We start from the raw sequence: 25307 nt of genomic DNA, 5'->3' as shown, positions 1-25307 counted from the left end.
TGATTTTGACACGGAAGACAAAGATCGTCAATGCCAGCCAAAAAAGTTTGAAGACCAAGAATTGCAGGCATTACACCATGATTTTTGTTGTTAATCAGAACAAGATCTTGTAAAATCGTTGGGAGCTACTCAATTAGCAATTTCAAAACGTTTGCGAGCAGCAGGATTCATACAAAAGCAGAGAAATACGGTACCATACGAATTGAAGCCGAGAGACCCTGAAAGACGCTGAACGCTATAAAAGAAAATCATTTTTGCACCGAATCCTGATTTGGATTAAAAATGAATCCATTACGATAACCCGAAACGTAAGAGATCGTACGTAAAGCCCGGCCCACCAGCCGAATCGTCACCAAAGCCAAATATCCATGGCACTAAGGTAATGCTCTGTTTGTGATGGGAGCAAAAGGGTTGTATCCATTATGAGTTGCTGAAATCTGGCGAGACCATTACACTAGAGTACTAGAGTATCCAAAACCGAAACCGAAAAGCGGTCAACCGGTTTTTTCATCTTTGTAAACTCCATCGGTTTCGGTTTTTTTAACTTTTCGGTTTTTTGGCAAACCGGTTTTTATAAGACGGTTAACCGGTTTTAATGAAATATATTTTCTAAAGCTCAATCAAACATATTTTTAAAAACTTTGATACAGTTTTTAAAAATATTGATTTATTTTATAGAAATTATAGCATTTGACAATATTTCGTAAAAGATATAAAATAATTGCATAAAAATTCGAAAATGCTAAATAAAAATTTAATATAAACCGGTTAACCGGTTTCTTTTGAAGACAAAAACCGAAACCGTTTAACCGGTTTTTTAAAAGACAATAATCACAACCGGTTTTTTCAAAAACACACTTTTTCGGTTAAACCGGAAACCGGTTTTTCATATTTGCCGGTTTTTTGGACACTCTACATGGAACCTGTGCTGAACGCAACTGATTCGATTGAAGTGAGCATTTGACAAAAAAAACGCCCAGAATATGCGACCAGACATGAAACCGTATGAAATGCAATACCTGTTATAAACTAACTATTTAGAATGAAGTAGTTGGGAAGTTTTGCCTCACCCGCCGTATTGTCCAGACCTTGCCTCGTCCGAATACTATTTGTTTCGATCGATGACTTTGGAACCAGATTCGGCTTGATTCGTTCATGGCCTCAAAAGATGAACAGTTCTTTTAGCTCGGAATCCATATATTGCTAGAATGATGGGAAAAAATTCCGAATTTTTAAGTCATACACCCAATATTTTAATATTTATTTCGTAGTTTTTATCATAGCTAAACCATTAAAATTTTTGCGATTAATTTTTTTAATTGTAATATGTAAGTTGGATATTTCACAAAATACTGAGAAAACAATTTTCGAAAAAAAATTTCACAAATTTTGTATTTCTTTCAACATTGATTGATACAATTTCATTACTTAAAAACACCACCGCACTGACTGTGTAACATTTCATTAATATATTTTCAACGAACTACCGAATCATTTCGAAAATAAAGAATTGGTAATAAAAGTCTCTAAAAAGTATCTGGATATGTTTTTTTATTGAGTTTTTTTTTATTATTGTAGCAAATGAGCTACAATGAGATCATTAGTTTTTGATTGGCCACATTATGACCAATGGATGAAACATGACCTTAATATTAGTTTGATGGTCTGAACTGGTAAATAAATATACATCTTTTTGGGGACTTTGTTGTTTAAGAACTAAGTGATTTAAACAAAACTATTTAGACATTCGAGTTTAGGAATGTTTTATAAAACTTAAAAATTGTTTAGTGTGTAATCTACTTAAAATTTACTATTTTTATATATTTTAGTTATACATTTATTAGAAAAACTGACCCAGTATATGATGTTGCATACATTTTAGTTGTTTTATATTATGGAGAAATTAATGAATTGTATACCTTAAAATATGTTTAAGTGGTTGTTATTCTGCCAATCAAATCAAATCAAATAAAATATTTTATTAAATAGTATTACATATTATAGTAGTAAAATTGCATGATCAAAAGTTTTCTCAAAAGGACCACCATTGTACTAATTAAGACTATAGTAGATAGTAAATTTATTTCAAATTGTTTTTAGTCAAATTCATTAATTGAAAATTTTAAAAAATAAAAATTAACAATAATAATGATAATTTATTTATGTTACGTAAATGTGTAAGTCAAAGTAAAATGGATCGGTTATAATTAATTTATGCCAGTAAAATAATTAATTAATAAAAGTTATAATAAATAAAATAAATAATTTATATGTATGTACACATACTATACATATGGATATGTATGTATTATTAATACATATAAAGTGCATACACACACACACACACACATATACATACACTTATACAGACATACTACAATTTAAAATGTTGAAACGTAACTGTATTTTTATGACAAAATTTAAAGTAAGTGCCTAAGTTGAATAACAATTTTAATATTTAATTTTAATTATTTTGTGTGGAATTGCATGCTTTTTAATTTGATTTTTCTCCTCCTCCTTGAATTTTCTTGATTTTGTTCTTCGTGATAGCATGGATGGACTTTATTTTCTCTACCTTCTTTCAATTTCGATATTTACCTATAAGGAATGTACCGATTCATAGTGTTCAAACTTTATTAAATGTTAATTATTTTACGCTTTATTTATTTATTGAATCTGCCTTTTATAGGCCTTACAATAAGTATTTAAAACTGTATGAGCTAATAATGGCGGTATTACAGTAGTTTTGACTTAAGAGCATTTTGCATATAAGTGCACAAAACTTGTGCTTTGTATATTTATTTACCAAACTCCATATAAATTCGTTAATTTAAGTGCATTGTTCATACCTGCACATTTAAGATAAGTGCATAATACTTTTGGAAGCTATAACTGGTTTTCATGAAAAAACCAGTGCCTAATACAAAATTAAATCAAAACAAAATAAGGAAAATACTATTTTGAAAAAATGAGAAGTTTGCAACTTCTTAATAATTTGAACGTATCTAAAATAACAAATTTGTCGTTATGTTTAGACGGGAAAAATCACAAAGCTTCATGTAAATTATTTGCCGTTAGCTGCTTTTTTTGTACTTACCAGCATCAATGGGTACGTAAGTGTATTAAGGTTAACTGCATTTTTATCTTACCTGCACAAAATATCGTGCAAAGTTGGTTGTGCAGGTAAGTCAAAAATACTGTATCAGCAAATGTAGAAATAGTTAATTTATCGCATGTAGGCAAGTAGTATACTTCCCTGTGGAACGCCAGCTCTAATCTTGTATTTTCTTGACACATAATCATTGTGTTTAACTCTGAAAAGTCGATCCGATACACAATTAAAGAATTAAATTTCTGATTCAATAAAGAAATTTGCTCAATCAGACAAAATTTTGTTTGATATAAGAACAGGGAAGAAATTTAATTGAAAAAAAAAAAACAAAATTTTTTCAATTAAAAAAATATGATATTAAATAAAACAGTTGTTTGAATTTACAACACAATTTCAAACAAAAATTTGTTTAAAACAGTAAAAATTTTTGTATAGAAAAAATTTGGTAAAAATAAAAATGTCAGAAAATAAAAATATAAGAAATGTAAATAGGAAAATAAAAATGAACATGATAACAACAAACAACCTTATTTAAATGCTTTAAAAAAATCAAACAAACACATTAAGGTTATTCATTTCAAAAAAATTTAACAGTATTTCGTCAAATATTTGAACAATGCAAACATACCCTAACATACTCATAATTACATTTTTATACCCATCATCAAATATTTGATGATGGGTTTAGCAAATCGGGATTAGCAAATCCCGAAGTCCCGAAAAGTCCTGGGATTTGTAAAACCCAGTCGCGTTTGGCATCCCTAGTAAGTACTTACGGTACTATGTGGTAACGTATTCCACTTCTTTGGCTAAATTAGAACTACTTACCCCCAGTAACACGAAGTCTGGTTATGTATTAACTAATAGTTAAACTGAAAATTTTCATACAAAAATAACCAGGCTTCGTGTTAATGGAGGTTACACGTAAAATATTTTTAACTAAATGATTTTATGACACGTTAAAATTATTCGTGTACTTGTAAGTGCTAATGTAAATGAGCCAACAAATATGTACTTTTATTGTATATAAGATAATAAATAAGTCATTATTGGCCTTCTTCTAAGTAATGTGCACTGTATGTGGCAGTATGTTATTCAGTAATTGCAAGTCATTACCAAGTTTTAGCTGGGAAAGTAATGTGACATTAGCTATCCACAAAATATGGAACATTTTTGTATTTGTAAAGAATTGTTAAAAAAATATATACATAACTAAAGCATTGTTCACTTAAAACTTAGGCTTTAATATCTACATAAAGACGTTCAACCATAAATTTAATCTTATTTATTAGCAATAATGAATATGCAATAAAACTAGTTAAATATCTTTATTTCTAATAAAAATTGTAGTTTTTAACTTTTGCACAACTTTTCGGTCTACCGGAGCTGCATATTTATTCCAAACAGATAACATTTTTTATTGTCAATAATAGCACTTCCAGTTTTCTTTAATTTACCTTTGACAATTGTCCAATATTTTTCAATTTTCCGAAGCAGGAAACAGTTGGGTGGGTTCATATGTTTTGGTATTACATCGACTTTGTTGCTTCTATACCAATCCATGGCAGCTTTGGGATAGTGGCAGGAGGTCAAATCGGGCCAAAAATTTACTGAAGAATGGTGTTGTCTGATAAAGGATAGCAAACGTTTTTGAAGACATTCTTTGATATAAATATCCGAAGTCATAGTTGTAGAGGTTACAAACGGAGCACTATTAAGACCGCAACTGCTAATAGCTTGCCATAACATTCTTACCAGATTTATCCATTTTTGTATATTTATATTTTTGATTGACATTCCCGCGGCTCTCTGCAACATAAAATTTAAGTCCTGGTAGCTGTTGAAGGTCCATTTTCACATACGTTTCATCATCCATGGTAAGGCAGTTATTAAATTTTGTCAAAACTTCTCTGTAACGTTTTATAACATCATTCACAGTACTTTTGGAAGCTTCAGTTTTTTTTGCTATCATTGCACCTTGTTGGATATTTTAGAAAATTGAGCACAATTTTTTTTATTAATATACTAATTTGAAATCTAAACGGAATAACCGTTGGTTTGTTTAGAAAGTCATGCCAAAAAAAAAACAAAATCTTGCCACTAGTTTTTTGTTAAATGCTTCTACAGTGTGACCGGATTTTATGTGAACAATGCTTTAGCTGAACCCTGTTTGCGTTGCTGGTTTTGTGTTCTTAGTACTTATTTTTATTATAATTTAGTTTAGATTAACAGGTAGCTGTCCAAAATTAGCACAGCTCACTTGGGTCCATTTGGTTGTTTCCTTTGTGGTAAGTTAATGTAATATTGGAAGATAGTCTAGTAAGGAAGTAGAATAGAGGAGAGGATAAGAATATATAAATGACGGATTCGGAGCTACATTGAACGCTGCTAAAGGAGCGTTGCCCTAACAACCTAGCAGGCAGACAATTTGTATCTTTCTCTTACATCTCCTTACAAGTCTTCCAGCATGGGTGCCAAAAGTGCAGTGCCCGGTTATCAACGCCACCATATTGCTAAGTTATAAGCGTTGTATTCCAAGTAATAGGTGCGCACGAAAAAATATTGTTCGTACCTTTAGGTTTACAACTTTGTTTACACGCAAGCTAATTTGTACCGTTTTAATTTTTATATTTGTAACTACTGCACAAAACGTCATGCTAAATCGTATCCTAATTGCGTGTTTAGTTTTTCTAAAAATGAAGAATTGGTAAAGAGTGTAAAAAGTTTTTTATGAATTTCGTGCTGCACGTTTATCTGTAGAAATCCTTGTTGTCCTAGAAAGTATATTTTGACACCGTAAGAAGGCTGAAGAATATTTTTTACAAAAATCCAAATATTTTTTTGATCAGGTAATACAACTTCCAGAAACTTTCTTCTAAACACGTTATCAGGAGACCTATAGAGAAGATTTGTAGTATTTAAAAGTCTTAAATAATAATTGTATTCTGGACCGATATCATCGTCACTTTCTATTCTATTAAAAATATAGGAAGTGATACCATACAAATATGGTTGTGATTGTATGTCCAACTAAACAGTATTGGAAATTTGTAAAAAAAAAAAAACATGAAAAACACTTAAATGTGAGTAAAAATTATGTTTGGAACTTCAATTAAAAAATTTACTGAAGATGCTACAAAATCTTTAAAATGATTAAAATTTCGATTAATCGAATAATTTCTTACGAATAATTATTCGAACCATTTTATGGAGAATAATCGAATAAAATGAATAAATAAATGTACGTATACATATATTTAAATTTATTAAATTGCTTAACATTTTTCATAATTCCAAATTTAAATAACTAATAATGACTTAAAAAAATTTTATTGTTTCTAAAATTCGACAAATAACTAAGTATAAAGAGAGTATTTCGATCACTGGTCCGATAGCTCCATCTATCTTCTACATTTAAAAATGAAATGGTCCATGTATGTAATGTCATCACGTGAGAACGGCTGGAGCGATTTGGCTGATTTTTTTATTTGATTCGAAATTTTCAGGAGATGGTTTGTTAAGAAAAAAAATTCGGGGTAAAACTCGGATTTTTGAATTTTTAGTCCAGTCAACTGTAATAAAAAAGCTCCCTAAAGTATGCAGTACAAATATAAATATTTTATTTGCAAATAAATAAGAACAGAAGAACTAACATTAGTAAATGCTACCGGGCGAAGCCGGGGCGGTCAACTAGTAAATATATAAATATTACTGGAAGAAGTTACAATTCTAAAAACAAGTCTTTCAAAATGTTTAATTTAGGACTAGAACCAATGAAAATAAAAGGTACAAAATAAAAGATTCGGCAACGTTGATAGAGCTTGCGGATATAATACAATTTGTTATAAATAATTTAGAAAAAGTGAATAATTCATTTACTAAAAACCCGAATATATGAACGACACAAACAAAGAACTAAATAAGTTTATATTGTACTTGAATTCAGGATCATGTCCACCTAGCTCACATTTTTTAAAGCATTTTTTAAAGCAACGGAAACTAAGGGGTTTGCTAATCAATTGTTTTATAGAATTTGATAAGAATATTTCTGATGAAAATTAATTGATGGACTTTGTTTTCGAATTGTTCACTTCAACATTATTTTTTGTTTTTCTTTAACGATAAAATATTAAAAAACCTAAATCAAAATATCTTTCTTTTTTTAAAAAAATTAAATAATTCGATTAATTTTAAACGGAATTTTTCGAACAAGTTAAAATCTCTTATTCGAATTATTCGCTTTATTCGAACAAGAGAAAAGTCGAATAATTTGAATACCCTAGTGTCTACGTATATACGCCTTTCAGGGATTTTATAGCAGCTTGTTTTGGGAGTGCAGTTATTAATGTGATCGGGAAGATTTTATATGCTTACAATAATGCCATCCATAAGATTTACAATTCCATGCGCCTTTCGCTTTAAGTCTAAAGGACGTGTTCGCTGCTAGCTTTCTTGCCATCAGATCCACTGGAATCCAGTTCAATAGCGCAAAGAGTGACTTCGTTGAAGTGGTACACAGTGCCACTCCTTAATACCCTCTCAAAGAGTATGCAGTTTGAGACTTTGTCCATTGCCCCCACCAGACAGAGGAACGACCAATAGAATAATATCGGTTTAGTGACCGCATCAACTAACCAAATCGTGTTTCTGTGTCTAATACCCCATCTCATGCCTATGTCCTTCTTGCAGTCATACACGGCCGTCATACCTTTGATGTTCTTGCAAGAGTTTTGAGTTTACAAATTTCCTGTCTAGAATTATACCCACATATTTTGAACTATCGGAGAGTGTCAGTTTAATGCCGTTTAATATTCCTATCATATCTAGTATTTCGGTGAGAATAACACAATACAACATTTTTCAGCTCATTGATTTGGGACTCAATTCTGACAATTGCACGTGAAAGTAGCCCCAAAAATAAGAACTTCTGCATCATTAGTTTTGTCAAGTTAGCTGCATAAATAACACTGCGCAACGCTCAAAAATAACTTGGCAAATGACCTAGTGCAGGTTGTAGTCCTAAGTGAGTGTATTACAAAATCGGGTTTAAAAGTTCCTATGCACCCTCAAATTTCCAAGATATAGGCAAAAGTATATTCTTTTGGACCCACAAATTTGTACATTCCTAACTCAGTCACTATTTAAATTTTTAAAAGGCATTAAAAAGGTACGAACGAGTGAAAGTATATCTACTTTCACTATTTCATTAATATAAATATGTAGAGATTTTTCGAATAATATCACAATTTTTAATTTTTTTTCAAACTTTTATTGGTTTAATATTCGATTTAGAATTAAATTCTTTATCGATTAAACAAAAAATTACATTGGATTTCATATTTTTTGTCGTTTTCAAAACCGATTCCGACAATGATTGGATTCTATGACAATCCCGAATAACTGGATTACAAATCCACAAATATGCCAGTTTTGATTTTGCCTCAGTGTCGATGCTAAATCACTTCAAAATATCTGTAAACTATGTTGTTACAAATTTCTTATTTTCTTTCTAAATCATATTATTATATAATAAAGTATAAATAACTCCATATTAATTGTGACGGTAGTAATGAAACATTTTTTCGATCGATTTTGGAATATTTAATGCGGTATAACATTGTTCTCCTGGAAGGATGTTAAAGACTACTTTAATATGTCTCATCGTTTTTGATATTAAACAAATCTTATATATATTTTAGTGTTTTTTTTTACTGAGAAATACTTTTGCACCTTTTTAACATAGCATGGCTTGTTTTAGACATTTTGGTTTATAAATATAACTAGAACTATTTTTATATTTTATATCCCGTTTTAGTGCTCAAAATACATATTCAAATCATTAGGACGTTAGGTTGTGTGTGAAATTAGTCGTTTGATATTTTCCTTCTATTTGCCAATTTTTTTCTACCGGTTTTAGTTCTTTATGTTTCCTTCTGTTTAAACATTGCTAATAATAGTTCGATACATTGGTCGTTCCGGCACTTTTCTTAATTTCAATTACGTATTTTAGGTAAATGGAAAATGGAAAATAAATTAGTTTGATAACAATTTAATGATGTTGAGAAATGTATTTATATCCGTTTTTAATTTGCAAATCATAGTCTTGAATTTTAATTTATTGAAAATCTTAAAATAATTTTAAAATTTACATAATATCAGAAATTAAAATTTTAATCAAAAACTCGTATTCTTTTGATTCTGTTGTGAAATATAAAGTAATTGAAAAAAAAACCAGTTAGTTCTGTATGTATATTTTAACTTTTTGCGTTTTTTCATAATAATTGAAAAATAATTTCCAAATCCCCTGATCCATAGAGAAATACACATAGAGCGGAAACATGAAAGAAACACAAACAAAAACATCAAAATACTCAAAAAAATTACACATACGAGTGTTGCTTTTGTTTTCACATAGTTTTTTTACATTCATATTACAAAGGTTTTTGACAGCACAGCTTCCGTTCTATGTACATTTCGATATGCCCTAAATAGTTGTTATTTCTTTAAAGTATACAAAAATGTTTTGCTAGTTTTATTTATAAAAAAAGATGTTCTAGTTTAAATTGAATAAACGTTTTCTTCTTTTATAGTTTCCTATTTTTTTCATCTTAAAGTTAAAGTTTTATATTTATTGTAGAATATGTAGATTAATTAATTTTTATTGGATTCTTTTTTATTATTATTTCATCCTTATCTAAACAACCACACGTCTCTTTCCCTGTCCTACCAATTATCTCCACAATCCTACATCCAAACTTCCAACACATAACTGCTCAATTGTCACATACTAATTTAGCCCCTAAACTATAGGACTCGAGCGATGATGAAAAATCGCCACACCCGATCAGCTCTTACGATAGCATCGTCTAGCATTAAATGGAGAGCACTGAGGCGAAAAATTCAAAATGCCCACATCAGCAGTATGATATCATCAAACAATAATAAATCAAATGGTCTGCACTTAGCACAAATTAATAGTGAAGAGGAGGAAGTGACGGATGAAGAATCTACAGACGAATATATTGGACATTGCAATGTCAACAAACTATTGTAAACAAGCTACGTATGAGGTAAGTTAAAAATTAATTGCAAATCATAAAAAATTATATCTTAAATACATGGCTGATTCCAATTTTTCAATTCCATATTTTTCATAAATTGTTGGTGGTAATCTATTCATTTTTTAAAATTATATTTGTTTATGTTTTATTATTAGTTGGAGTGTAAAGAAGAAATACCTATGTACATATATATTGATTTCTTTTTTTTCTAAATAAAAATGGAACTTTAACGATGTGTTCGATGTTTTTTGTCCAAAGTGTTTTAATTCTTTTTAATTTTACACAATTTTCTCCCTTGATCATTTGGTTTAAATGTTGCCCTAAAACCCCGAAAATATCCTACATGTTTCACTCTCAATTTTATCAAAGGGTTTTCTTGTTATTGGCGCATAATCATAGTCAAAAATAAAGTATACATTAAGAAAATTAAAGTCTTTACTTAAGAGTGGACTTTAGGTCTACTATAGACAAGTTACAGTATACTTTTTGACGTTAAAGTCGACTATAAATATAAAACTAAAGCTGGAGGTTCAAACTACGCATTAAGCGTAAATTTTTTGATTTATTATTAAAATTCGCGTTTTCTGCAGATTTTATTTATTTGTTCAACATTAAACTTGTTTTAATTTATTGAAATTGAAAAATACACATTAAAAAAATAATATAAATTGTCAAAATCAGCTGACATGTTCGTGCGCCGCTTGTGACGCTTATAAAAGTAGAAAGTAGAGCTACTTTAAGCATTCTATGCGTCAAGGCATTCTACGCTTTTGTACTTGTAACTTGCAGCGTACAAATACATTGGCGCATATTCATAAACGATCACCAAGTGTTGACTTTTTTAAGTACCTATTTAAGTTATTCACAATTGGTTACTTTCAGCACAATTAGTTACCACTTAATCATGGGTAAAGTTGTAACTAAATGCCAACAACATTATACATTCAAAAAACAGCTGATTGATTTCATTTTAATACATGTATGTATACAAAAAGAAAATAATCTAGAGATTTGTTTTTTTTTTTTTTTTTGTCAACAACATTCTATTGAAAAATTTAATTTTACATGTCCCTATTTTAATTGATTTACATACAAAATACAACTATAAATTTTGTATGTACTTTTTAGAGAACAAAAATAGTTTTTTAATAGCTTTATAAGAATTTTAATTAATTGCAATATATATCGATCGAAATATTATCGACATTTTGTTTTCTCTACATGTCAAAGCAGTAACTAAGCTAGTTATGAATTGTGAATAAGATCTACAACTATTTTTTAGTTTGCAATTATTGAACAGTTAACAAAATTAGTACCAAAATAGCATAAATATGATATTAATCTTACCTTTTCCATTTTTCCACCACAAACAGTTTTTTTCTTTAGTTTTCCCGTTTACTTTTATTGTTTGCCATTCAATTTAAAAAATACTTTAATTTCGACTATATTTGGAAAAATACACTGGTCAACAATAAATAAATAAAGGAGAGTGCTGGGCTTAATTGGTTAGCGCGTTTGATCATTAAGGAATTTGGTATAAAAACAACATCAGTTTATAATAACACTATCAAATTGAGACTTTTTGATTGGAACATAACAGCGACCCTATAATTCTGAAAGGGCATGTTGAGTAGATCATATTTGTAGAATAAACTTATAGACCAGCTGGTACGAATTTTTTTTTACGGTGGTTCAAACTTTTAATTTTTTGATCGAAGGTAGCATTATACCAACTGAAAAAAATGTTGTAAGTTAATATCTGAGAGAATTCTTATTGTCAGAGTTATATTGTGGTATTTTATGAGGATAATTTTTGTGGAAGATCTTAACCACCTATCTCCTATCTTTATGGGTCAAGTCCTTTCAAAAAGGACATTTAAGGATTAAAATATTCTACGAAAGTTTTTGCCGTAAAATTTCATTGGGGGTCACCAAAGACACAAAAGTTGTAAATAGAGCCCTTTACGCTTAATTAGCAAAATTACACGCCTTATGTAAATAGTCCATAAGGAGATCTACAAAATATATGTAAATATATCGTCACCTAAAATGCAAAATAACGTAACATCACTTTTCATAAGTTTATAGGAGAAGCAAAAAACGATATAAAATTAAAACTACTTGAGATATTGAAACAAAATTTTCAAATCTGAATTACAGTGACTCTAGAAATATATTTTATGAATTGTTGTTTTCTGAAACAAAAAAACGTATTATCAATATAAATTTTTATGAAAAAATAAAAACTGAAATAAAAATATTTTTTTTATTTTAAATAAAAGCAGTTTATAAATACGTTTTTAATAGTATTATGTTTTTTTAATTTTAATTACTAACAACTACTTTTTTAAACTAAAAAAGTTTCTTCATTCAATTTCCATTAAGACTGCAAAAATATTCAATTGCAACAAATTTATTAAAAAACAAGTAAGAGTTCTATATTCGGCTATGCCGAATCTTATATACCCTTCACCTTTGTTGTGGATGCATTATTATTTTTTATAATTAGTATATATGTATGTACTAGGGTATTCGAATTATTCGATTTTTCTCCTGTTCGAATAAAACGAATAATTCGAATAAGAGATTTTAACTTGCTCGAATAATTCGATCACACGTTAAAAATTAATCGAATTATTCGAATAATTTTGATTTTTTTTAAAAAAGTAAAGAATGAAGTTTTGATGTCGGTTTTTTAATATTTTATTGTTAAAGAAAAACAAAAAATAACGTTAAAGTTAACAATTTAAGTATTGATAATGTTAAAAAACATTCGAAAACAAAGTCCATCATTCAATTTTCAACAGAAATATTCTGATCAGATTCCCTACCGAACAATTTACAAAACAACTGACTAGTAAACTCATTAGTTTCCGTTTCGGAGCAATGCTTTAAAAAATTTCAGGCCATGATCCTGAATTCAATTACAATATAAATGTATTAAGAACTTTTTTATGTCGTTCATTAATTCGGGTTTTAAATTGAGTAACTAACTCTTTAGTAAATTAATTATTCACTATTTCTAAATTATTTATAACAAATTGTATTATACATCAAGCTCTATCAACGTTGCCGAATCTTTGCTTAATAAAGTGGTCTTGGGGAATTACATAATAAAGGGAATCTGTCCAAAGTTTGATATCATTGTCAGTGAACGTGGCTAAATTGAAATGCATGATTGACGTATTTACAAATACGCAAAAATTTTATTACCATGTTAGAAAAAGACGTTCAACGATGTTCCAAATCACGTATAAGACGAACTCCATGCTTTTCTTGCAAAAAAAAAAATAGTTAGTTTGCAATATTTGTGTTTATCAATCGATTTATTAAATATTTTGCAACACTTACGTACGCGGTTAATAACATCACTTATAAACATACATTTTGAGATCATGGCCTTCATCTGTTTCAATGTAATCATTATAAATGTCATCTTCAATATTACTTTCGACGACCGTTTCAAAATCACATTCTCCATCACATTCAACTCCACTTTAATCTAAGTTAATATTTTGATTATTAATTGCGATTCTTCTAATATTTCACCAGCTAAATAACAAATATTTTATTCCGTACCTTTTATTTTCATTGGTTCAAGTCCTAAGTTAAAAATTTTGAAAGATTTGTTTTTAGAATTGTATCTTCTTGCAGTAATATTTACATATTTATAGAAGGAGCTATCGGAACACTCATCTACAGTGATCGAAAGTCCCTTTATCTTTAGTTATTTGTCGAATTTCAGAAACAATACAATTTTTGTGAGTCATGATTACTTATTTAAATTTGAAATTATGAAAAATTTTAAGAAATTTAATAAATTTAAATATATATGTACATTTATTCGTTTTATTCGATTATTCGACATAAAATTGTTCGAATTATTCGTTATTCGAAAATGGCCATTTTTAAATTGTTCGAATAATTATTCGTAAGAAATTATTCGATTAATCGAACGATCATTAGTCGAATGAATACCCTAGTATGTACATTGCCCACTTTCAGCGTACAGCATCCTAAATTTATCAAGAACACAAAAAACAACAACAACGCCAAACGAAACAAAACAAAACACCAAAAGAAAAAACAAAATACGCAAGGCAATGAAACCAACACACATCCAAACATACGTTTAATTGTATAAACAACAACAACAACGCCAAAAGAAACAAAACACAAAAGAAAAACATAATACGCAAAGCATGCACATCCAAACATACGATTTGTTGCTTTTTTGTCAACCAACACACAACCAAACAAAAGTTTAGTTGTATAAAAAACAACAACAACGCCAAAAGAAACAAAACACAAAAAAAACAAAATACGCAAAGCATGCACATCCAAAAACATACGTTTTGTTTTTTTTTTGTAAAAAAAACCAACACACAACCAAACAAACGTTTAGTTGTATAAAAAACAACAACAACGCCAAAAAAAAACAAAACACAAAAAAACAAAATACACAAAACTTGCACATCCAAACATACGTTTTGTTATTTTTTTGTCAAAGCATGCAATACATTGTGTTTTTTGATGAAATTTTCAGAGGTTGTCTCGGAATTTTGCTCATATCTCCGTTATTTATGGACGGATTTTGCTGATTTTAAATAGCAAAATTCTCGAAAGTATGTCTGACAGAATTGTTGAAGATTTGGATCCCGGAGATATCTGGGGCCTTCAGAAAATTGATTTCAACAGACAGACAGACGGACAGACAGGAAGACAGACGGACATGGCTTAATCGACTCCGCTATCTATAAGGATCCAGAATATATATACTTTATAGGGTCGGAAATGAAAAATGTAGAAATTACAAACGGAATGACAAACTTATATATACCCTTCTCACGAAGCTGAAGGGTATAAAAAATTAGGATACTACCTAAAATAAGGTAAAAACGATTTATTAATTAATTACTCAAAGCGTATACGTTATTTTGTTTAAGAAAATCATATACTTGGTGATACTTTAGTTTCAATTTTGGTTATAACTTGGTTATTTTTGATAGTAAAAGTTAAAAATTTTGCACACATACATATGTAATATGATGTAATGAATCGTAATCAATAATAAAATCAATTTCGAATTTTTTGATGATACGTTGTTTTGCATTTTAGGTGACGATATGTAAGTTATCTCTTTTAGTTTAAGAGATATTTAGGTCTATTTACTTATTTTTTTTAATTCTGTTCGATCTTTTTTTGGTTTTTTAGATATGGCGGGCCTACGAAGGTTCAATTTTTTTTTTAATATTATCTATATTTGCTATAAAATTTCGAAAGCAATAAAAATAACATGCTAACAGTTATCTCATCCCTATAAAAAGTTACACGAATCCAAAGTTGGAACATGAAAAAATGGCCATATTTTTTACGTGTTTTCAAAAACACATTGAATGTATAAAAAAAATTTTAAATTTTTCAAAAGGGAGAAAGGTTTGTGGAGCTCCTGGTGAATAAATATAAGCTTTTTGTATAAGTGGTTGGTATTGTTGAAAACCTTAGGAATTGAAGCTTAATATAGTTTGGTGATGTGAAATAATTTTATGAATTTTTCGGACGTCATTTACCTTAGAAACTAAAAAATTATAATATAGGGATTTTTCATGAACAAAAATATAAAGTTTAAATTAATTTAAAATTTCAACTGTTAAAGATAATACATCAAAAATTGGAAATAGTGTAGATCCAAATGTCCTTAAATCAATGGCGTTTAGTGTTTATAAACCGGTTAACCGAAAAACCTCGGTTTTGTCGGTTAACCGGTTTTTTGCGAACCAGTTAATTTGAATTGTTGATTTTCGGTTAACCGGTTTTTATCACTCGGTTAACCGGTTTTTAAAATTTGGAAATAAAATTAATAAATGTCATGTTTTTGTGAATTTTTAATATTCATTGTATACACATTATTTGTCTGATTTGAAACCTAAACTGCTGATTTACAATACAAACATCTTTAGATCAATATTTTTAAGAATTACAATGATCCTAAATAGAATAGGACGATGAGTTTACTTCAAAAATTTAAAAAAAAAAAATTTAAATTAAAAAACTTAGTAATGATTTTACCAAACATTAAATTGAATTTATTCTTTAAATAAATTTGACTTTATAAATCATTTCGTTAGCTTTTCAGAAATATTACAGGAGAGACAAAAAACGTTCCAAAATCCATGATTTGAAATATTTTTGAAATCTGATAATGGAGTTTTATTAATTATTTGGTATGATTTATAATGACAAATAATCACAGCTAGGAATAAGTGCGTTTGCATCTTATATGTCCTTTTTGGGAATTGTAACATTTTCTGTTTCATATCAGAAAGTCGAGGTTATAATAAATTTCAAAATTATCAAATATTTAATTAAAAAATTGATTTACATTTTTTGGTTGAACTTTAATGAATAAACCAATAATTAAAACAAGTATTATATATTTAGAAACATATTTATACTCAATTCCATTTGAATGAAATAATAATTTTGAAATTTTTACAAAATAAAATGGACACTTTTGCATATTTATAGTTATTTAATATTAACCATTCCTGACTACTAAAAACTACAAATTTTTAAACTGTATATACTTTATTGGACATTTTATGTTTTCTATATACATATATGACGGTTAACCGGTTTTTTCGATGTCGGTTAACCGAAAAACCGTTTTTTTAAAAAAGGTCAATTTTCGGTTAACCGACAAACCGGTTTTTTATAAACACTAATGGCGTTATTTCAAAAACTGAGTTTTTTAGAAAATACCCTACTGCGATGTTATTTACCGCGTGATAGCAAAATAACTTTGCACGTATTTGGCTAATATACAGGGCTATATAAGTATGATGCCTTTTCGAGGATCGGTGCTTTGCCTTTTTATAATTTTTTACTGAAACCAAAATTTCTTTTTTAAAATTTAAACGTTTGGTTAAGTCTGGAGGCGACTAGGTCCACTTAAGTGAGCCAAGTTTTACTTTACACGATTTTGCATTAGGTTCTCTTTCAGGTCGTATGCAAATTTTATATAGTCCCGAAGAAAATTTTTTTCTACAAAAGAAAAAATATAAGGACTTTTTTTGGGAAAAATCGTAGAAAATATGACCATTTTTTCATGTTCCAACTTTGGATGCGTGTAACTTTTTATAGGGATGAGATAACAGTTAGCATGTTATTTTAATTGTTTTCGAAATTTTATAGCAAATATAGATAATATTTAAATAAAAAATTTTGAACCTTCGTAGGCCCGCCATATCTAAAAAACCAAAAAAAGATTGAGCAGAATTAAAAAAGTAAATACATAGACCTAAATATCTCTTGAACTAAAAGAGATAACTTACATATATTTTGTAGATCTTCTTATGGACTATTTACATTTTCAATTTCAGCTCATTCTGATCATACTTGGATTTTTGGAGATATTTTTAAAAAATGTGAGAGCCGATATGGCGTGTAATTTTGCTAATTAAGCGTAAAGGGCTCTATTTACAACTTTTGTGTCTTTGGTGACCCCCAATGAAATTTTACGGCAAAAAATTTAGTAGAATATTTTAATCCTTAAATGTCCTTTTTGAAAGAACATTTTTCGATTTTCTCAAAAAGGGGTCAAATTGACCCCTAAAGAGAGGAGATAGGGGGTTAAGTTCTTCCACAAAAATGATCCCCATAAAATTCCACAATATAACTCTGACAATAAGAATTCTCTCAGATATTAACTTACAACATTTTTTTCAGTTGGTATAATGCTACCTTCGAGCAAAAAATTAAAACTGGACTATAAGTCCTGCTGTTGAACAGTGTAATTATTAGTTTACCAATAACTAATATTTATCACAGCGCACAGTGAAAATTTATTTTTAATTTTTCAAAGTCGACAATAGTTATTTTAATTTTTTCAATGAAAACCCTGTGCTTTAAAGACAATTTTATATTGAATAGAACGTTACATTATTTTTTCGAAAAAGTTCGAATAAATTTACCTTGTAAATTAAAAACTGTACAAATATTTTTTTTGATAGTTTTTTGTTATTCATATGCGCTGGGGGAGAATATACTATAAATGGTGTTAATGAAAAGTTCAATAACTTTTACAATTTTCATCCGATTTGAATTAAATTAAAACACTGTTTTGTGAAGAACTAAATAAGCAATGGAAAGCAATTAAAATCAAAAAAATTTATAATTTTTTTTTTAATTTCTGTGTTGCTCAACATTTTTGCATGCCATTTGTTTATAGGCACTAAAAGGCAGCTAGTATACATATATCTTCAAGATAAAAAGTCAAACTTTAATTCCATATTAAAACTAGATCTGCGGCAAATGTAGTTGCCAACATGTAGTTGCAACAGTTAAAATCCTAGTCAAAGTTGAGTAGGTAAGCCAAAAAACATTATATATTTTAAATGAATAATTTTCAAATCTGCTAACAATATATACAAAACTCATAACAAAAATATCTAAACAAGTTACCCTTTCCAACAAGGTATAACAATCCTGAAAAAAATAATTATAAATATTAAAAATACGTCCTTGAATATGGTATAATTTTAACTCCACAAATCTTTAAAGTCGAATGTGAGTGTGTTCTGTCGCCATTTTCCAATACTTCTGTTGACATAATAACTATAATTTCTGCAAACAATTATTGCTTGACATCTTCAGCTTAACGATAGAACTTGTTTTATGGTTAATTTCAAACATATGCAAAAATGCATCCACCTTATATTATCCACGGTGCAGCGCCCTCCTCATGTATAACAAAACGCCCGAAGTAAAATAAATAAATAAAGGTTGTTGGCTTGAATAATGCTCCATCTCACCACCAGAGTCACTGCAACCTGCACCAATAACAAACATAACGCGCAATTGCAGAGTTGTTAATAAAAACTTTTCTTCTCCTTTCACCACCTTTTCGTCTACAATCTATCCCCTTTCATATTAAAAAGACTATCATGAAAAACTTGATCGTGTGGATGCAGCATTAATATATAAAATCCCCCATCATACCATTGAAGTCCTTTTTGGATATTTTTAGATTTTGAATACTTTAATAGTTTCGTTAAGTTCTGATAAAATACTCGTTTCAGTAATGTCTTTAGTTTCGTCTATTACCATGGCGTCCTCCAACTCATTAGGACAAAGTTCATCATGTTCACGAGTTAAGTAAAAAAAAGTTGTGTGTTTAAAACTATATTTCTATATAAAGTAAAAAAATTTCGGTTAATCGAACAAATTAATCGGTTTATTTGTTATTTGAAAATCGTCAATTTTAAATTATTCGAACAGTTAACCGACCAAAATTAATCGGTTAATCGATTGAACAAGGATAAGAACTGAAATAAAATTAGAATGTTATAAATACGAATAGTTCTTTCGTAATTTCATTTTATTATATGTTAGAAAATCTCAGTTTTTATCAATAAAATTACGTTATTTTGTTATAATGTAATTTTAAAGTGAATGTATCATGATTTTCTTCTGTATTTTGCTTCAGGAATGTCTATTTGTAATGTCCAACAGTTGATCGCCAGCATTCATGGAATACCGAAAAAACGGTTTTTCTTCGAAATCTCGGTTTTTTGCGAACCGGTTAACTTTTTCAGAATAAATTGCACATAATGAAATTATTAAAAATTAAATTCCACATAATTCTAGAAGTTAAGTAATATCTTAATAATGATTCATTATAAACTTAAGGTAGGGCCACACATGGCAAATATTTGCTCAAAAAGCGTAACCACTTTTTTTAGCACAAATTTGTTTGTCGTGTTTACTCTTACAAGTGTTTTGTAAGATCAAATAAAATAAAACAAAATTTTTTGTTTTGAATCAACCTATGTAAAATAAGTTTTTCAAATAAATAAAAGAATTAAACTGTATTTTATTTAGTGGTTACGTTTTTTTCGTCAAATATTTGTCATGTGTGACCTTACCTTTAGTTATGATTTTACCAAACGTTAAATTGAATTTGATGTACATACCTTCTTTCAATAAATTTTACTTCATTAGTGTGTTTTGTTCTAAATATTTTATTTTATTATTCATTTCGTTTAGCTTAGTGTACAATGTGAAATATTACATATTATCCATGATTTGAAATACATATTTTTGAAATCTGATAACGGAGTTCTATTAATTATTTGGTATGATTTAAAATGACAAATAATCACAGTTAAGAAGTGCGTTTGCATCTTATAGGTTAATTTTTGGGACTTGTAACATTTTCTGTTTCATATCAGAAAGTCGAGGTGATAATAAATTTTAAAATTATCAAATACTAGTTGATTCCAGTAATATTTATATATTTACTAGTTGACCGCCCCGGCTTCGCCCGGTGGCATTTACTAAAGTTAGTTCTTCAAGTTTCTCCAACCCACATACGGCGGCATGAAATAACCCCCCAAAAATAAAATTAAAAAATCCCCCAAAAATTAGTACAGAGAGCAATAACAACGATCTTTGGGGTGTTATTTCTTCTTTCTTTATTATTTCACTTTTTAATTGGGGGATTATTTCATATGAAATAATACCCCAAAAAATCAATATGAAATAAGTCCACAATATAAATTTTGGGGTATAATTTAATTTTTTAATTTATAAAGAAAACGAAAAATCTGTAAATTATGTCCCGATATATTAACAACTTGTATTTACCATTCACAAAACAAAATTGTGATATCAGTTGAAGTGATAATTTCGCAGTGCAAAAAAGTTGTAAAGAATAAAAATTAATTTTGAAATTGAAACTGGGTTCAGAATGACTTTTTTATTCAATAGTACAAGTAAATGCAGGAATAAAACTTGCAATTAGGGCTTGGGGTCCGGGAATTCCCGTAAAATTATTGTCGGGAATTCCCGGGAAATTTAAATTTTTTTCCCGGCAAAAACGAGAAATTTAAAATTAATTAAAAATACTTTAATACATTTAAATATAACATATGTTTGATGAATGGCTTGTTCCAAATATTAGTGGAGGTTTTAAACCCAATTAAGGATACAGTAGAAGCATTAAGCCGACATTTTGCTATGATGAACACTCTTTATGAACAGCTGTTATCTAAAAATTCTACGATTTCTCAAAAAATGGTTCTTGCAGTAAAATGTAAAACAATATAACAGCAGACTTATGTAAATTTCCTAATAACTTCACAACATAATAAGCTAAATTATAATACAAAAAGACAATGTTCATACATCCCAGCAAAAACTTTACTTACAAATAAGCCGAAAAATAAGGGGAATTTGACGATTCGACTACATATTTTTCTACTGTAAGAAGTCATTATTTTTGTTCGCGATGTCCCAAAAGTAATCCTTTATATTTTGGCCGGAAATAAGTTGATTTGTTAACTGCTTAGTTATTTCATTGTGCGTCAAATAATGGTTTTCACACAGTAATGCAATATTCTTTTGTTTGTTTATTTTGTTTTTTAGACTTTACTACTTAAAAAGTAAGTTATTAAAAAAGACATTACTTGTAGCTTTGTAAGCGAAGTTTTTGCTGGGAAATGATCTCCAAATATTTTATCCAACATTTTTTTTGTTTTATGTTAGTAGAATTGAATTGTAATGTATTGTTTTTCATTTTCTTTTAATAAAATGAAACAATTTTGTAAAATAATATTCTTTTTCACTTATTTTGCTAGTTAAAAAGAAGTTCTGGGGAAACCCGGGAAATGAAATTTTTCCTGTTTCCCGGGAAATAAAATTAACCCCAAACCCTACTTGCAATACAAGAGTAAGGGTGCTAACAGCTGGTAACTGCTTACTTGCCAGGAATTATGTTGAGCACAACCACAAGAACGAAGAAGAATTGTATTAGGAGTTAAAGGCTCTTAATATAATTAAGGACGAATGCGAAGATCTTGCATGAATATTATGAGGAGATACCTCTGCAATGAGCTTAATAAGATCTTCTTTCCGTAAAATTTGTGAAACTTAAGTTGTATGTTAGGGAGTTGAAAAATATTTTTTTTTCTAAATTTCTAATAGTGTTTTAAAATACTTTCCGAGAAAGCAATTCAATTTATTTTCTCATTTAAATAAATAAAAATAAAAAGATTTTAATTTTTTTAAAATGTCTACTTTTTCATAGGAAATTTGTATATTTAGTCTGCTCTAACTTTTTTAGTAAGAGCTATAAGGTTTAACTTAAAACAAGTTTAGTTGAAATGTTATTTTGTAAATTACTGTAATGTTTGAAATTTTGAAAAATTGTGTAAAAAATAAAAAATTGCGCGATTTTTTATTTTTTTGCAAAATATATTTACAAATCAATATTTTAACAAATCTCATAAAATCTAAATATATTTCGTATTTTATTTCATCTTAAAAGAGATTTCAACACAAAATGAGAAAGCTACAAGCACATTTGTTGCATTCAAACGGTCTGCTATTAAGTTATATTGTCATAATGTTAGGTTATTTCATTTTATTTTTGGGGTGTTATTTCATGCCGCCCCCACATACACCTGCCTGTTCTTATTTATTTGCAAATAAAATATATAAATTTGTACTGCATACTTTAGGAAAAACGAATTTCCGAGTTTTACCCAGAATTTTTCTTTACGTAAAATTTCTCACATAAAGTGTGAAACAAAAAATTCCATCGTTTCACGATGTGTGAGAAAAAAGTGTTTCTGTATTTGAATACAGATTCTGTTCTTACTGGAATATTTCCAGTAATTAAGTGTCAAATGCAAGAGAAACTTCAACGAAAGAAGAAATTATAATAAAAACAAAACAGTAACCAGTGTAATTAAAAGCGGATTTTTATTTTAAAGTTGTTTTTAAAAAGAACCGACTTTAGTGTTTGACTATGATAATGGGCCATTTGTATGTGAGCTAGGTGAAATCATGGACCGATATTGCCCAAAAAATAACCTTCTAATGGTCAACATAGAGTAATTGTGGAAAATTTCAGTCAGGTATCTCCTTTCGTTTGGGCACTATTGTATTTTTAACAGACGTTTGTGGGTCTGTGATGAATATGTCGATGTGTTACAAACGGAATGACCCCTTTTTTTTATGGTGGGTATAAAATGTAGAATAAAGTCTATTCAAAATATAAAATATACACCAAAAAGCACCTATTGCGATGTCATACTTATTATTCCTCACATGCTAACAAATTGCTCAATTTTTAGAATAGATGAACCGCTTGAATGTCTACAAAAACATATCACAAGAGATGTTTAGAGCCAACATATATAATTTTTACTTGTACATTTTAATCATTTCATGTGTATTTTTTAATTTTTATCATTTCATTTGTATTATTTACACTGTGCACGAAATTGACACTTTTTTCTGTCCAGCACCCAGTGGGTTAAACTAATTCGGGTACGCTGAATTCAGTGGAGCTAACCGTTTTTTTAGGTTAGCTCGTGTTTTCGAGATATAACGTTATTTCGAAAATGGAGGAGGTTGTACAACATATATTCGTGTAACTCAATAACCATTTAGTTTATTAAATAAAAACCCGAAATTCCGCAATAAAATTAACTTTAGCACCACTGAATTCAGCGTACCCGGTCCCTGCTTGACAGTTTTTTCAACTAGCACAGTGTTATCTTTTCATTTGCATTATTTATCATTTCATTTGTGTTAACTTTAGTTTTTATAATTCACTTAAAATAAGAAATGGGAATATTCATATTTTATTTCATACATAATTTTAAACGAGCGTATATGGTCTAACTATTTACCCGGCTCTTTTCCACTTATATTTTGTAAATTTATTTGTAAAATATAATTAATAAATAAAATATTTATCAAGAAATTATACGGGATACAGGGAATTTAGCACAATTCTTACTAAAATAAAATATTTTTGTCTTTATTTTCAGTGCTACCACTATGTAAATTAATGTGTTCTATATTAAGACTGACCTGAAAAGATCTTAATATATTCCTTTAAAGTCGTCTTATAAATATCTAATAGATGTTACTCTTTCCATCATGTACAAATAGTTATAAGAAAAGCTTTATTTCCCTCCAAAAATATTAAGGTCTATCAAATGTGACAATATACTCAACTCACTCTAACTTACTAGGTATTTGTATAAAAACACAAATATTTCATTCAAGTTGTAGAACTCCATTCATATGTATTTTAATTCGGATTACAACTGTTGTTGATTTAGAAATCGATATAATTAATATGTACTGTAAATTAGAAAATAAATAAATTGTTTTAATAAAAATTTTAGTAAAAAAAAAACAAATTGATATAAAATTTAAAATTTGTTGTGTTTAATTAGTAAGTGTGTAACATGAAATAAATGCAGTGGAATTGTGTTGAGTATTTTATACGATTTTTTGACTTCACTACAAAAAATGGATATTTTCTGAGAATTCCGTGAGAGCTGTTCGTGGAAATGGACGAAAATAGTAATTGGAAAAATTGTGTAAGTATGTCCGCAGAAGAATAAAAAAAATCATGAAGATCGCAAGGTGAGATATTTTTGCAGGCTATGGTGAATAGTTCGGTAAGTGTATGTTATTTATAACGTTAATTTCATCTTGAATTAAATTGTTAATAAAATTTATGAAAATTAAAAATAAGCTGACAAAGGTGGTAATTTATAATATTGCATTTTAAGCAACGTTTACGTATTTATTAGATTTCAAATTTGGCTCTCTTTTTGTTACACTCCTGTCGTGTGCACTAAAGGGCTGCACAAGCACATTCATTTGCTACTCAAGACATTCACCAGCACAACAGTTATTTTCAGATCGTTGGGTTTTTATTTACAAAACGAATGAGTGTGAATGAGGAACAATAACAACCAACGACAGAACAAAACAACAGAGTATAGAATGAGAGACAGTATATGACAATGAGAGTAAATATATACCGAGTTAATGGTATTTGATTTCAGGTCACAATGAAGCAGTGCACACCGAGTTTTTTGTATTATTAAATGTTCGTGTGAATGGGTGCAAACATACCCTGCAGGAAGTGTCAATAGTGAAACTATACTGACTTACTATTGACACAGTCACCAGTACTAGTGACTTATTTTACCCCAGACAATGCTATTTACTATAGACATTTAACATGTGCGTGTCATTGGAAGTCTACTACTGACGATATTACTATTGACTAGGTACTGATTCACTAGTACATTTTAGTAATT

General features: G+C 28.7%; 1 protein-coding gene across 3 annotated transcripts in view; it reads left to right on the top strand.

The window, feature by feature from the left end:
• TTLL4A (Tubulin tyrosine ligase-like 4A) overlaps window positions 1-24410 on the top strand; it is a 78660-nt gene extending 54250 nt beyond the window's left edge. For 2 of the 3 annotated variants that reach the window (XM_065500941.1, XM_065500943.1), the window contains 2 exons: window positions 9909-10182; window positions 24015-24410. In XM_065500941.1, the coding sequence (XP_065357013.1) occupies window positions 9909-10166 (258 nt within the window). In that variant the 3' untranslated portion in view covers window positions 10167-10182; window positions 24015-24410. Of the gene's footprint in view, window positions 1-9908; window positions 10183-24014 lie in introns of those variants that run through there. The other variant, XM_065500942.1, reaches the window with a different exon arrangement.
• Window positions 24411-25307: the final 897 nt, after the last annotated feature.

The sequence above is a fragment of the Calliphora vicina genome, chromosome 2 (assembly GCF_958450345.1).
Source record: "Calliphora vicina chromosome 2, idCalVici1.1, whole genome shotgun sequence".
Lineage (NCBI taxonomy): Eukaryota > Metazoa > Arthropoda > Insecta > Diptera > Calliphoridae > Calliphora > Calliphora vicina.
Note: the sequence above shows the minus strand (reverse complement) of the source record. Positions and strands in the feature narration are given on the sequence as shown.